Source organism: Mastigoproctus giganteus, chromosome 11 (assembly GCF_048544385.1).
Source record: "Mastigoproctus giganteus isolate SK-2022 chromosome 11, ASM4854438v1, whole genome shotgun sequence".
Lineage (NCBI taxonomy): Eukaryota > Metazoa > Arthropoda > Arachnida > Uropygi > Thelyphonidae > Mastigoproctus > Mastigoproctus giganteus.
The window spans coordinates 34,299,262-34,314,800 of NC_143585.1; the positions used below are offsets into that span (position 1 = coordinate 34,299,262).

General features: G+C 36.6%; 1 protein-coding gene across 1 annotated transcript in view; it reads left to right on the top strand.

Annotated features, from left to right (window-relative positions):
- Positions 1 to 481: 481 nt before the first annotated feature.
- The window catches only part of LOC150077886 (uncharacterized), a 46,713-nt gene continuing 31,655 nt past the window's right edge, over positions 482 to 15,539 (top strand). The window contains exon 1 of the mRNA XM_090384393.1: positions 482 to 541. Within this exon, the coding sequence (XP_090240519.1) occupies positions 482 to 541 (60 nt within the window). The remainder of the gene's footprint in view (positions 542 to 15,539) is intronic.

Here is a 15,539-nt window from a genome sequence, read left to right on the forward strand (position 1 = left end):
ATATATCCAATTATATTAAGGGAGGCAGCAAAGCAGGTAAGCGAACACTTAACCATAATTAAGAGAGTATCTTTGGGATTCAGGGGATGTCCTTTTGAGGACTGGAGATGTGCTAATGTATCCCTAATTCATGAAGGGGTATCAAAAGGTGACATAAGTAATTAGAGCTTAACTTCTGTTCCAGCGAAAATAATGGAGCCACTGGTTAAAGAAGTAATGCAGAACCATCTAGACAGGCGTGCAGTTATACAGTAGAGCGTCAGTTATCTAGAATAATTGATGTCAGACCTTTTCCGGACAGCCAAATTTTCCAGATAATCGAACGTAAGGTAAGATTAAATAAATAAAATAAAAAATTAAATAAAAAAAATTATAAAGCAATCTTGGAAAACAGAAACATCCATCCAGGCATTTTTATGATTGATTTTTATACAAAACAGGAAAATTGGAAAGATTTTTAGATGCTCTGGGTTTTTTCAACATGCCGATAATGAACACGGACAATCTGTGCGTCCCAGTAGCATTTGCTCACATAGCAATTGTAACTCTCTCTTTTCTCATCTTAAAACTTGGTGCAGGCATTTCTCTTTTATGGCTAGATTTTCTCTCAGTAATGCTTTCCATGCCGACCAGGCTAGCCAGGTGGGTAAAGTGCCTGCCTGGCAACCCAAAGGTCGCGGGTTCGAATCCCACCTCAGGCTTGGATCAAAGTACTGTAAAAACCTTGGGAGGTGCATTATGGCCACAGAAGCCGATGCCCCAACAACTACAAAAAAAAAAAAAAAAAAAAAAAAAGCTTTCCATAATAAGCCAGTCTCATCAAAATTATAAACATTTTCTTTCTCATAATTTACTATAACTGAAAACTTACTTTTCAAAGGACACCACTGCTGATTCGTCTGCAGAAAGTTTCTCGCTTTGAATATCTAGTTTACATATACAGTATCTCAGTTTAAAGTTTTTCAGCCAACCTGTGCTTGCCTTAAAATCTTCATTACTTCTTAATTTTCGATTAAAATCATCCACTTCCTTCTCACACAACATTGGGCCAGACACTGATTCACCTAAACTTTGCTTCTGAGAAACCACACATAAAGTGCACGCTCTAAAGCGGCATTTTCAGATTTTGACATAAGTCTTTTTCCTGCTAGATCCTCCTTCACTATCCTTAATCAACACATTCTGTTATAGCATTGGAATTTTTGTTGATGTTGTAAATCGCTGAAGTCCCCACATTAAACTCTTTGGAGAGATTTCCTAAATTTTCACCTTTTCTAATTGTATTAATAATTTCCGTTTTTTTTTTTGTTGCAATGTTAAAACTACGCGTTTTCTTTTTGTTCACATTTTACTGTAAAAAATTGAGAAAAATAATAAATAACAGTTTTGGGCAGATATTCCAAATCTGGAGCTAAACTAATCTGAAATTCACTCATGGTTTCCGAAAAAACCCAGTAGTCTCTGATATTTTTATACAATTCTGAAGGTCACATAGAATTCTAGAGGTCACAACCATAAAACAAAACAGTTTTCAGTTTATTGGGCTTTTTGTTTGTATAATCTGTTATAAATGGGTAGTAAACTAGATCTTTTGCTTATTAGAATCAAAATTCGACTTGCAAATGTGATCACTATAATTGGTGCTTACTGTACTATCGTTAATAAAAAAAAAAAAAAAAAAAATAAATAAATAAATAAAAAAAATAAAGATTTGCTTTTCAAGTTATTCTGGATAACTGACTTCCAGATAACCGACAGTTCTACTGTACCTCATTCACAGCATGGATTTGTTAGGGGTGATCTTGTCTGACTAATTTGATTGGTTACTATGATGAAGTAAGAAGGAACTGGATACAAAAAATAATTTTGATATATACTTGGAATTCAGAAAATCTCTTGATACTGTTCACATAAAAGATTGTTGTACAAATTGAGCAATATGGCATTAAGGGCAAGTTACTGCTATGGATAAGGGGATAGTTGAGTAGAGGAATACAGTGAGTGGTTATCAGTGGACACTGCTCTTCTTGATCTAATGTTATTAGAGGTCTCCCAGAGTTCATTGCTGAGCCCATTGTTGTTTTCAGTATTTATATTGATGAAGGTATATCAGGCTTAATGTCTAATTTTACAGATGATGCAATGGTTGTTGGGGTGTTTAATGACAGTGAACAATGTATAGTACCACAACAAGATCTTGAACAGTTAGGCAGATGGGCTGAGAAATGGGAATTTGAAGTTTAACATTGACAAAAGCAAGGTAGTACTGCATATGGGTAGTAGTAATCTCAGATTAAAATACCAACTGTGGTTTGTTAATCTGGGATTAATATATACTTAGGCTAGTGTAGTGAAAAATGAAGAGGAACGTAATTGTGTAGTTCAGATATGAAGTTCTATGAGCAATGCAGACAGGCTACGTGGACAACTCATAAGGTTTTGTCAATTATTATATGCAGGAGTTTTGCTAGTGGGGATATCTAATTATCTAATTTTATTGTATTGTGTATCTTGAATACTGCATACAGTTCTGGAGGCTTTATTTTAGGAAGGATGTCATGCTGCTGGAATGGGTGCAGAGAAGAGCAAGAGATTGAGAGGGGAACAAGGGGATGTCCTTACCAAGAAAGATTTCAGTTCTGCAAATTGCAGCATTTGAAGACTAGTTGCTTGCAATGTAATCTGATTGAGGTGTTGGCATCTCTGTAGCCAGGTGGGCAGGAACAGCAGTGCATAGCACACGCTTCTTGATTAGACCAGGGTTCGAGCCTGTGACCACCAAATACAGAGGTTGCGGAAAGGTCAGGAAATGACCACCGCATATCCCCAGAGCGATATGGTCTTAGTTGCTAATGCTCCTAAAAACCAAATCACAAACAACAAACGATTGAGATGTTTAAGATTTTGAATGGATTGAGCAAGCTTGATACTGATAGAATTATTCCTCAAAACAGAAGTAATTTGGAAGATGCCATTTATATTTTCCAGTGGATGGATATACAGATGCATTTTGTGTGTGAGTTTTGCAATAGTCATGCCAATTGAGCAATATCAGCAACAATTTCCACAGTGAAAAATCCCAGATTGTTGAACATTTTAATAATGATCACCAGGTTTTGTGAGAGATTGGCTCATTTCTGAATGTGTCATTAACAGTTGAATATTCAGTACAATGGGATGTAGAAGAAACTGCATCGAAATGACATAACATAACACAGTTCCAAACTTGGTACAAGAATTTATCCCTACTTCCGTGTTCCGTGCTTTCCAGTCTGGAAAACATTAAACAGGGAAGGATTGGTTGGAATTCTGCTGTTGTTAACTGCATATCCCCATTTACATCGCTCCTTCTCACTACAAGACACAATTTGCTCATGTGTGGCGTGATGTGAATTGCAATGTAATCTGTATGTGGCGTGATGTGACATTAAAATAATATTGCATCAACTGACAAACTGTTAAAATAAACTTTAATTGGAAATTCTTAATACATGAAAAATATACAATATAAAAGTGAGAGTATATAAAACTAAAACTGTTAAATCATTGTACAAAGAAATAAAAATAAAATAAAACACACAGAAATCTGACAAAATATGAAAATGAACCATGGGAAGCTTTCAAGGCATTTTGCCTCTTTATCAACCCAACCAATATATTGTGCAGAAGTAGAGCCTTACACATGTGGAAACATTATCTGGTGTGGATTGTGGACAGTAAAAATCAAAGAACAGAAGGGGGGATGGGGGAAATGGAAGATGATGTTGATCGTTACACCCTACCAACCCAGTGCAGCATGAATTAGTTATGTTATTAGCCTGCCATCTGTTGTCACACTGCAAAATGACAGCCTCCATAATTGGATGTATGTGGTCCCACCACTACGAGAGACGGTGAGAATCGCACACACAGTCCAAAATTTCAACATTGGGTCGTGTTGTAATTGAAATGTCATTCACCCGAAAAGTATTCTGCTGCAACTGAGTCAGTGACATTGGCTTGGCGTATAGCCCCTCATTAGCATTAGTTGAGGCATATGATGCAAGAAAGCAAGCTTATACAGCATCAGCCAAAAAAAAAAAAAACCTTCCCATTTCACCCATCTGGTCACTCCAAATGTTTGTCTAGTTCTGCCTTGAATTTATTCAAGCTATCAACTTCTACAACAACAGACGGAAGTCTGTTCCAGCAATCAACTACCAGCTGGCTAAAGGCAAATTTCTGCACATCTATTCTACAACTGTCTTTCCTTAATTTGAATCTATGCCCCCCTCAGGTTCTTAATATGAGCAAGTGGAAGTATTCTGTCAGCATTGAGCCTGCTCAAACCATTCAAGGCCTTGTACACCTCAGTCAGATCACATCGCAGGTGCCAAGTCTTCAGATGCTGCAACTTGCAGAACTTAAGCCTTTCTTCGTAAGCACACCCCTTTGTTCCTCTCTCGGTTTTTTAAGGGGGGACCTTGTCTGACCAATTTGTTTGGATACTGTGATGCGATTACAAATGAAGTAGATGCAAAAAATAATTTTGATAATCATATACTTGAATTTCAGGAAGGCTTTTGATACTGTTGCATATAAAAGACTGCTGTACAGATTGTTGCAATGTGGCATTAAGAGAAATTTACTGCTATGGATAAAGGGGTGGTTGAGTGGGAGAAGACAGAGTGATTATCAGTGAACACTGCACATTTTGGACTAATGTTATTCGTCGTTAGGACGGTATGGTGTACCGGCACCTTTATACCGGCACTGCATCCAAATGTCACAGTGACGTGTGACATTTGGATGCAGTACACTTCGAAATTTGTAATATACCGTAAATTTTTTTAACATGTTTACATACTATTCAAATAAGCTTAAAGTTATATAACTAAATTTGCATTTTTCACTCTATTGTTAAGATATTTTCTATATAAAACTATATAACCATTTTTATAATTCTAAATTACTCAGTCAGACCTCTGTTTAATTATTTTGATTTAAAATTTATTTAAAATTGTTTCTGTTGAGCAAGAAAATTTTCATATAGTGAACGGATTAGGAGAGAATTAACTCGGCAATTAGTGCTGCTGTGTGAATTAAGAGAACTAAAGCATTCAACAACTTAGTGGTACGTGGTAAAAATATATCCGACATACGGACCTGTCCCACATATGGAGAAGTCACTCTGGTCAAGAGTGAGCAGGCAGATCAAGGGGTATTCCCAATGGGCTGTGACCCACCTTCTACTGCAGTGGTGTCCAACCTTTTCCAGTACAGGGGCCATATTAAAAAAAAAAAAAAAATCATTAGATTTCTTTAGTGTGTTACATTTTCCATATCTTGTTACATGTAAAAGTAAAATTGAAAATATTCGGAAATTTTATTAAGTACATACACAATTACATTTACTGAACAAAACATCTGAGGGGATTTTTTTGATAATTAATAAAATTTAAAATGCTGTTTTCGTTCACTTTCCGGGCGGGCCGTAGGTTGGACACCACTGTGAATCAACTGTGAGAACCCTGTTCGAGAATTAGGAGGGAGTGATTTTCTTTTACCTGACAAATAATCATCTGTTATTTCGTGGAAGTGCATTATCCTCATTTTACCGTATGGTCACAGTACCTGAATATCCCGATGACACTGACATTTTGGACAGTTTCAAAAAAAAAAAAGAAAAGAAAAGAAAAAAATTCAAATTTAAGAACTAGTGACAATACCGATGACGACAGAAGGAAAAAGAGGACAGCAAAGGTATTAATCCTTCTAAACACGAAATGTTGGCATTTGGTGAGAATGAAGTTAGAAAATTGTCAATCAGGTTACAGTTAAATGAAAGAGATGGAATTCGTGGATTTCGGGAATACCTAATTGAAAAGATGGTTTCGGAAGGATTGAAGCATTTGATGAATGCTCTGAGTGAATGTGAACGAGGATTTTCACAAATGAATCTGATCGCCAGCCCAACCAGAGCTTTGTTAATGACAAAAACAGTTTCTGTAGGCCCACTGCTGACCCGCTTTGATCCAGCAGAATTCGTAGCTTCTTCGGAAACGTCATTCAACAAGAGACACACAAAGAGAAAGAAAAGAAGTCGGCATAGGATGTCGGATGAAAACTTAATAAAAATTTGGAATATTCTACAAAAATTATTATGAAATTATTTTTACTTGTTATTTATTTTTACTTATTATTTTTAGGGTCCGTAGTCTAACGAAGGACCCTTATAACGTCACTCGGTTGTCTGTCCGTCTGTCACAGTATTGCATCTCTGGAACTACTCAACCTATTGACTTGAAATTTTGCATGTGTTTGTACATCATTTGGGCCAACATAACACAATATTGATCATTGTTGACAAAAATTTGTCTGAGAAATGGGGGCTAAAATGTGGGGGGACATAAAATGTCAACAACCTATAGCTTATATACACCGTTGGAAAGAGCTCAACTAGTAGGTTTAAAATATGATTTTAAAATATTTTTAAAATTAAAAATGGTGGCGCCAGATAGGAAAATTTGAGGAATTTTCGTGTTCCCCCTCTATTTCTGCCGCTAATGGAGCTAAAAATTTAAAAATAATATTAGCTATGCGTTACTTGATGCTTATCAAGGGAAAATTATTCCGATTGAAATCTGTCATTTACTTTTTGTGTTAAAATTAAAAAAGAAATTTTTTATTGCACTTTGATTCTTTGTACTAAGTAACTCTCCTTTTGGTGACATAAAGGTTGCTAAATAGTTAGTTAATAATTCTATAAAGGTCACTTATAAATTTTGCGACGAGAAATATTTTTTAACAATTTTGAAAGCTGGAGTTGTCCCGGCCAGGAGGTACTCAGAGAGCCAGTGTTGAGGTGGCAGTGGTGGGGAGGCACCTGCGCAGAGTCTTGCACGGCCCTCACCTGCCAGTCGCTTCTCCCCCAAGACTTTAATCGCTTCTCAGGGAAGAAGTCAGGGTCGCTTCTCCCACTCTTGTCATTCACAACAACTGGAAAGACTCAGACAACATTTTTGTTAGTTAGTTCCTCAGTTTCAGGCCATTCCAGAGTATTAGAAGCTTTTTTCAGTTACCATAACGCCCTCTATTTGAGATACTACACTAACGACCATTTGTGACTAGGGACCCTTCATCCTGAGTGCCCAGCTCTCAGTAGTTGGTCGATTTATTTACTTATTTTATTCGCATTTTACTTATTTTTTTATATACATTTAATAATAAATTTATGCTTAATAAACTGTGTTAATATACTAAATTTGTTGTTCTTATTCCAAAAACATTACTACTAAAGTAACAATATTAGGAACAAAAAAATTTCAGAGTACTTTTCATATCCTTTTAATTTTCAATTTTTCCTGATAGCAAAGAATGAGTCCGGCACCTATTTTTTTAAAAAAAAAAAGCACTGTGTATGTAAGTTTCAGGTTCCCTTTGAATTTGGCACCCCTTGCACTCTCGTGACAGCCCTCTCCTGAATCAGAGTGATCTACTACAACAAGATCTGGGAAAGTTAGGTTGATTGGTTTAAAAATAGTAGTTGAAGTTTAACATTGACAAATGCAAGATACTGGATATAGTAGCAGTAATCTGAGATTAACTACCACCTTTGGTATTACACTCAGGGTAGTGGAAAATGAAAAAAAGACCTGAAGTAATTTTACAGTCAGATATGAAATTCCCTGAGCAGTGCAGACAGGCTTGCCAGGAGAGCTTATGGGTTTTGTCAATGATATACAGGAACTTTGCTAGTGGGGATAAGGAGGTGATTATCCCTTTGTACAAGGCCACGGTTAGTCCATTCGATTACTGTATACAGTTCTGGAGGCCTCACTTTAGGAAAGATGTTGATCTGCTGGAAAGGGTGCAGAGTAGGGCAATGAGATTGGTGAACGGAACAAAAAAATGCTCTTACCAAGAAAGGCTTCAGTTCTGCAAATTTCACTGCCAGGAAATTGGGTATCTGTGGGGAAGGTCTGATTGAGGTGTTTAAGGCCTTGAATGGATTTAGTAAGTTATATGTTGATGGCATTCTTCCTCTTGCTGAGACTACACATATAAGGGGTCATGATTCAAGTTGAGGAAAAATGGTTGCAGGATAGCTGTGTGGAATTTGCCTTCAGCTAGCGGCTGATTGATTGTTGAACAAACTTCCATCTGTAGTTGTGGAAGTGAGTGGGTGGGTAAAATGAATTCAAGGGAGACTAGACAAATTTTTGGAGGGTTTGGTTGGGTGAAATATAGTTTTTTTTTTTTTTTTTTTTTTTTTTTATAGTTGATGCTTTTCATGTTCTTGCTTTCTTGCATTATTTTCTCCTACTAATACTAAATTGTGATAACTTAGTTGTGTAAATTGACAGTTTATGACAGCTTATATTTAGGGCGCCTCGGTAGCCAGGTGGGAAGGAGCAGCAGTGCGTAGCACATGCTTCTTGATTAGACCGGGGTTCGAGCCCGTCACCACCAAATACGGAGGATGTGGAAAGGTCAGGGAATGACCACCGCATATCCCGGAGCAATATGGCCTTAGTTGCTAATGCTCCTAAAAACCAAATAACAAACAAACAATAACAAAGTTATATTTAGTGTGTAGTTCTGTATTACAAATTGTAATATAAACTGCCTAGTTAACAGTGATTCAATGAAGCCACAAAAGAAGTATAACATACTAATACAATAGTTAAGATTACACGATTAAAGTTATAAGATTATCTCATCTGGATTGATTGATTATGATTTTATTGGTGCATTAGCATCTAAGGCTATTATGCACCAGGAGATACAAAGGGTCCTAGGAAAGTTTTGCAATACAGCTTTGTTTATTTAATTTTTTCAAAGTAATTTCCTCTACATTCAATACACCTCTCCATCCTCCGAAACCAATCTTTAAACCAGTTCTGCCAAGTTTCACTAGGGAGTAAAGCACACTCGTTGTCCCAAGCCCGTAGAAGGTCCTCATCACTGGAAAACCACCTCCCTTTTAGCTTCATTTTCACATGCGGGAACAGTGCAAAGTCGCAGGGAGCAAGGTCTGGACTGTAGGGAGGGTGCTCGAGAAGTTTCAGTCCTGTCGTGGTCAAATATTCGGTGCAGGCTTTGGCGCGGTGAGCTGCAGCATTATCGTGATGGAGGTACCGGGTGTCCATTCCTGACTTTGGCCGCAGGTTCTTCATAGATCCAATGACTTTAGGCAGGCATTGTTCAGTATACCACTTAGCTGTGACTGTCTTCTGCGTGTCCAAAACGACACGTTCCACAATTCCACTCGATTTGAAAAATACAGCTATCATTTTCTTCTTTACAGATCGGGATTTTCTGACAATTACGGGTGTGTCGTCATCATCAAAGACCCAAACTTTGTTTTGAGCCTTGGTCGGCAGATCGTAATAGTACAGCCAAGTCTTGTCACCTGTCAAGATGTTGTTCACATACCGAGATTGTCCCTTATCAAACTTTTTTAACATCTCCCGGCACCAAGTCACACGTCGTGTCATCTGCTCTTCAGTCAGTTGATGCGGCACCCAGAGAGAACAAAGTTTCTTCACGTGCAAATGATCTTGCAGAATCGAACGAATTGCTGGTGCATTTAGGCCCAAAGTATCCTCTATCTGTTGGTAGGTCACTCGCCTGTTTTCGTCAAGCATTTTCCTCACAGCAGTAACGTTTTCCTCCGTAACTGACGTTCGTGGCCTTCCCGGCCTCTCAGAATCCTCCAGAGTGAAATTTCCCCTTTGGAATTCTCTATACCACCTGAATCTCGTTGTACGATGTGGACAAGCATCATCTAGTGCAAGAGTCATTTCTTCTAAGCACTGGTCTATGGTTAAACCACGCACGAAATTATACCGCAAAACTGTCCTTATCTCATTTCGTGACCACGATGCCATCGCAAGCACTTTACACTCTCACTACTAATGAATAACTGAGCCCATCGACTTGGCGCGGTGGCTACTATGCACGTATGAACATGTCTCAACATGCAGCAACAAGCAGCTTCCTGTGATTCATTGTTGCGTCATATTGCAAAACTTTCCTAGTACCCTTTGTAATTATACCAGTTTAAAAATAGATATATAAATAAATTCTGGTAACCTTTGAATCTCATCTGGAACAAAAGCAGTTGGAACTTGATGATCCAAATCTGGAGGAGAATCATTTAGAGTGCCACCTGATAGTGCTGGATATATATACATGTTATGTGTTTACTGTTAAGGATTCTCCTACACTGCTGTTGTGGCTGTATGATGAAGCAAGCACCACACAGCCAGACATGTGAAGGTTCTGTGTTTTGTTTTGTTTTGTTTATATGGCCTTTTAAGTAAGCAGTAAACTGAGATCACGAAAAGCAGTTGTCTGATCTCTTTCCTCAGATATGGAGCCAGGTCTGCCTTTCATTCAGTCCATTCACTGGAATGGCGAGAAGTCCCAAAATGTTACAGTGATATCAAAGAAACAGAGTATGTAGTTTCCTCAAAGATGTATGGGAAGCATAAGCAGGAAAGGAGTTAGAGAAAACATATGGGAGGTCAGCCCCAGGCTTCCCCCTAGTGGGAAAAACTTGCAAACTTGATGCCTATCATGAACACACTGGGGATGAGAGGGAAAGAAAATAGGAGCAGATTAACCACACGCCTATCCTGAGTAAAAAGTGTGAACAGTGGGGAGAAAGGGAAGGGGATAATGTGGAAGGGAGAGCATGTAAAATGCATACATGGGAAATAGTAAAAGGAAAGGTATAGCTGAGAAAATTTTAGAAGTAGAAGGCTTTCCCTAAGGAACGGACATTCATACCACCCCAGCATCATAGAGTCAAACTCATTATTAACATCATCTGCTTATGACATTTCAGTATTCATCTGTGCCATCATCCAACAAGAAAGAATGGTAAGCGTTGGGCTGGCCAGCATGTGCAGAAAGCATAATTAGGGGGTACAGACTCACTAGACAGGCCATGCATCATCCCCATACATTAGGGGGAAGAGATAAAATCAACGTACACTTTTTTTTTTTTTTTTTAAATACAATTTAACACAGAATTGTTTTCACCCAAAGTAGTTAATATATTTAATACCTATATCAGGGTAAAAGGAGGAATTAACAGGATTGAAATGTGACAAATTTTCTTATACTCTGGGATGACCCACAATCAGGAGTTCACAAAACAGAGAGAGAATGCAAGAAACAGCATCACATTTAGCAGTCACATGGATTGAAACATGACCAATCAAATTACACCATAGCCTACTGGTCAGGTGCAAGGTTGCACCTGACCAATAGGCTATGGTGGCCAAAAAATATTCTGTTATCCAGCATTGGTCATGCTGGATAGGTCAGAGAAGTTTACAATTTATCATTTTGATGATGTACAATCATTAATCGTATTTCAACAGTCCACTCACACAGGCTTGACCCACAGTCCAATCCGTGGATCAAGTTCCACAGTCCAAATGTGTGCATTACTGCACTGGACTACATTGGGCCTAAAAATGCATTGACAGACACCTGCTGAGCACCTAGATTCATTATTCTCCAGGATATCTACTAATTTTTCAGGGACTATCTTCAATCTCATCCAATGGTATCCCACGTTTAAGGTAATTAAATATGAAAGCAATTCTCCACCTACAGAACACCATACATAAATTTTTTGAAACTGCAATGGCACCTCTACATTTGCAAAAGTATTCTCCATTTTCCTAACAACTGAATCACCGACATTTTCTCATTTTGAACCAGTGCAGTTTATACCTGATGATGCTGTACACTTGGACAACTGTTGGGCCCCCAATCTCATTAGTCTCCAGGACATCCAATCACTTTTTCAGTGACTCAAGCTCATCTAATAGTATGCCACATTTTTGCCTGAAATCTTTGCAATTGCAACTAATTGTGATGCATGTATGACAGAAAGAAATACATCACGATGAGAGAGAGAGAGAGAGAGAGAGAGAGAGAGAGAGAGCACTCCACAAATTCACCACTGAGCTATGCTATACTTAACCATTCTATCTAGCAATTAATGATTTTCCCTAAAACAGGAAATAATATTCATTGTTAGGTAAAATTATGCATGAAATTACAGAAATATGTTTCTGTAATTTCAAGTTAATATCCAAAAACATGATGCACCAGCAAATTTAACAACAACAACATGTTCTCCTGGAGTTTTTTTCTCTGTGGAGGAATGAAAACCACTTTTTACATAGTCTCCATGACCTTTAAGAGCTGGAAGTGGCCATTATGAACATGATTACCAATGTGTGGCAGACTTGATTCATGTTAATGATTATTGTTAATTGACAAGATTATTGTTAATTGACAAGATTCTTGTAAATTACAGTTTTTTTTTTCCCATTACTTATTTGCTTAATACTAAAATTTTATTTTATTTAAAAAAATAACATCTCTGTTTTTAAAGGCTGCAATTTAAATAGCTTATAGAAAGTGGCTAAAAGCACTGGAATGGCTCTGGATATTACCAAATATCCTTGTATGACACTCTTGGTATGCAGATGCATGATATGATGATTGTGGCTGTGTCTAGTGAATTGGATATAGATAAAAGTAGTTTTTCCACAGTTGATATATTTGTAGGTGTAGAGAACCTCTGTGCTCAGACCATAATTGTGCTTATTGTCAACCCCCCCCCCCAAAGTGTGGTTGTGTGTATTATTCTGCTGCTGAGCAAAAAATCCACATGTGTGGGGGATCATGAATTTCTTTTGCACAAGATCATGTAACTTAGTCACAGAGTAAAAGAAGTTCATAAAAGCTAAGCTCTTTCTCGCAATGGAAAGTATCTCTTAACTTTGACCATTGATAGGAATTGAATCCAGGTAGAGAGAGAGAGAGAGAGAGAGAGAAGAAGGAGGAGGAGGAGGGCGGCGAGCAAGCAAGCAAGCAAGCGAATAACTGCTATCTATTGGGCTTCTGCAAGGGTGCTAAGTTCATTTATTTTCAATGGCAGTTATCAAATCTTACAGGGTCATTCATTTGACTTAGTTAATGTTTGTCAAACCCAGTGCTCCATTAATGGTCAACAAAGTTCAGTGTGACTATATTTATGAACTTAGAATTTACTCATTGTTAAAAACAGAGGTTATTCTAGAGCAGGGCTTCTTAAACTTTTTTCATTCACGACCCCATTTATGATTGCGAGTTTCTTGGCGACCCCATATAAATATAAAAGAAAGATAAATTAATATTTTTTGATGATTTATTTATTAGGTAACAATATACATATACATATGAAAATATATAGTTTTAGAATTCGTTTTGAAACATACAAAAATCTAAAATTAAAAATGTACAAAAAAATTGTAAAATTGTATTTATTATAGTTACAAAAATTATATGCCCTATTTTTCATCAAAATTGCATTTTTTGCAATAACATAAATAAAAGGGGATTCTGACCGTCTTAATTCGCTCGAATATATTCGAACGCAGTCGTTGAGTGGTAAGTATTAAAATTAAAGTAAAAAATTTAATGAGATGGATGTGCCTGTTTTTTATTGCATAACAAATTAAATCTTTGTGGAATGTTTGACACTGCTGGACGTAAGACCTCTTCAACATTTTTTAGTGCTGAACGATACTGGGATTTAATGTGTTAAAGCTGAGAAAGTAACTTCACATAAATATGTGGTGTTGAATGGCAGAAGTACATTTAACGCCATATCAGCGATTGTGGGAAATTCAGTTCTAGTTCCGATCCAGAATTCAGTCAAGGACTTTTTTTGAAATTTTTAAGTTTGAGTCACTCGAAAGCTCAGCAAATTCCTCTTGAGCTTTAAGTGGCAGGTGATCAATCTCACTTAAGCCAATCCAAAACGGCTTTTGAATCTAAACTATTTTTTGGAAATCAATATTTAATATAAAATATGTACGGAACTGTGTTTCTGGCGCGTTTAAGTGATCTACAATAATTTTTGCAATAAAAGTTTTACAATGAATTTTCTCGATTATAAAATTGTCGACACTGGAAAACATTTTCGAACGAATTTTCTCGATTATAAAATTGTCGACACTGGAAAACATTTCGAACGAATTTTTTTCTACCCTACTTTTCCAAATGTTGATCTTTTTGATAAAACTTTCAATTTTATCATTCGAAGTAAATATATCGCAATTTTTTCCTTGGAGAGACAAGTTGAGATCGTTTAATTTCGCAAAAATATCTGACAAATAACACAGCTTGGATAGCCATAAGTCATTTTGAAAAAAAGCAGCAAGTTCACATTTTCGTTCGGTTAAAAATATTTCGATCTCGTCCTTTAATAGCAATAATCTTCTTAAACTTTGACCTCTTGACAACCATCTTACTTCTGCATGTAATAATAAAGTTGTGTAGTTGGAATCCGTATCCTTACAGAGATTTGAAAATAAGCGGCTGTTAAGGGCATGGCTCTTAATAAAATTTATAATCTTAACAGCATCCTGAAGCACATTGTTCAATTCTGGTGCTAATTTTTTTGCTGCAAGGGCCTCTCGGTGAATAAGGCAGTGAGTAAAAGTTATATGATCATAATGAGCAGCTTGAAAAAATGATTTAAAACCAAAATTTTTGCCGGTCATCGCTCTTGCACCATCTGTGCATATTCCACAGCAATTTTTCCATTCTAAACCTTCAGTTTTTAAAAATTCGTCAACTTTACAATATATGTCTTTCCCTGTAGTATGGTCTTCCATAGGACGACAAAATAACAATTCTTCCTCCACGCTTTCTCTATAAACGTACCTGACATATACTAACAACTGAGCCAATTTAGTAATATCAGTTGTTTCGTCCAACTGAATTGAAAATTTTGGGCTTTCTTTAATTCTTGTAATAAGTTGCACTAATTGGTCCTTGTTAATATCAGAAATTCTATTCGAGACAGTGTCGTTCGACAAAGGAATTTTTCGAATATCATCGCCATATTTACTTCCATGTAGTATTTCTACCATTTTAATAGCAGCAGGTAATACAAGATCTTCTCCAATGGTGAACGGCTTTTTATTTTTAGCAATACAGTATGAAACTTCATATGACGCTAGTAAACATTTTTCACTAACGGTTATAAATTTTTCAAAGGATTTTTTTTCTTTATTTAAAGATTTATACAGTCTTTCAAAATATTCTTTTGGTTTATTGACATACGAAACATGCTTTGATTCAAGATGTCTTTTTAATTTTGATGGTTTCATACTCTCCGGAGCCAATAATTCATTGCAGATCAAACAAAGAGGTTGTTCATTACCCTTACAATTTTGAAATGTAAAGCCAAATTGAAGAAAAGACTCATCATATTTTCTTTTTCGCACATAAGATGCCCGTTTTTCAATATTTTGTCCTGCCTGAGAAGAGTTTGTAGCATTATTATCTGCGTCATTGCTATTCTTATTTAAGTTCAGCCATTTATCCATGGCCAAAAATTATTTTGATCCTAAAATACAATAAATATATAAAAATAACATATTGCATATAATAATTGATTTATTAATTACCGAATAAATAAAAAAAACTAAAATCTCGTTACGGTGGAACACTGACAATTGACTACACTAGAAGAG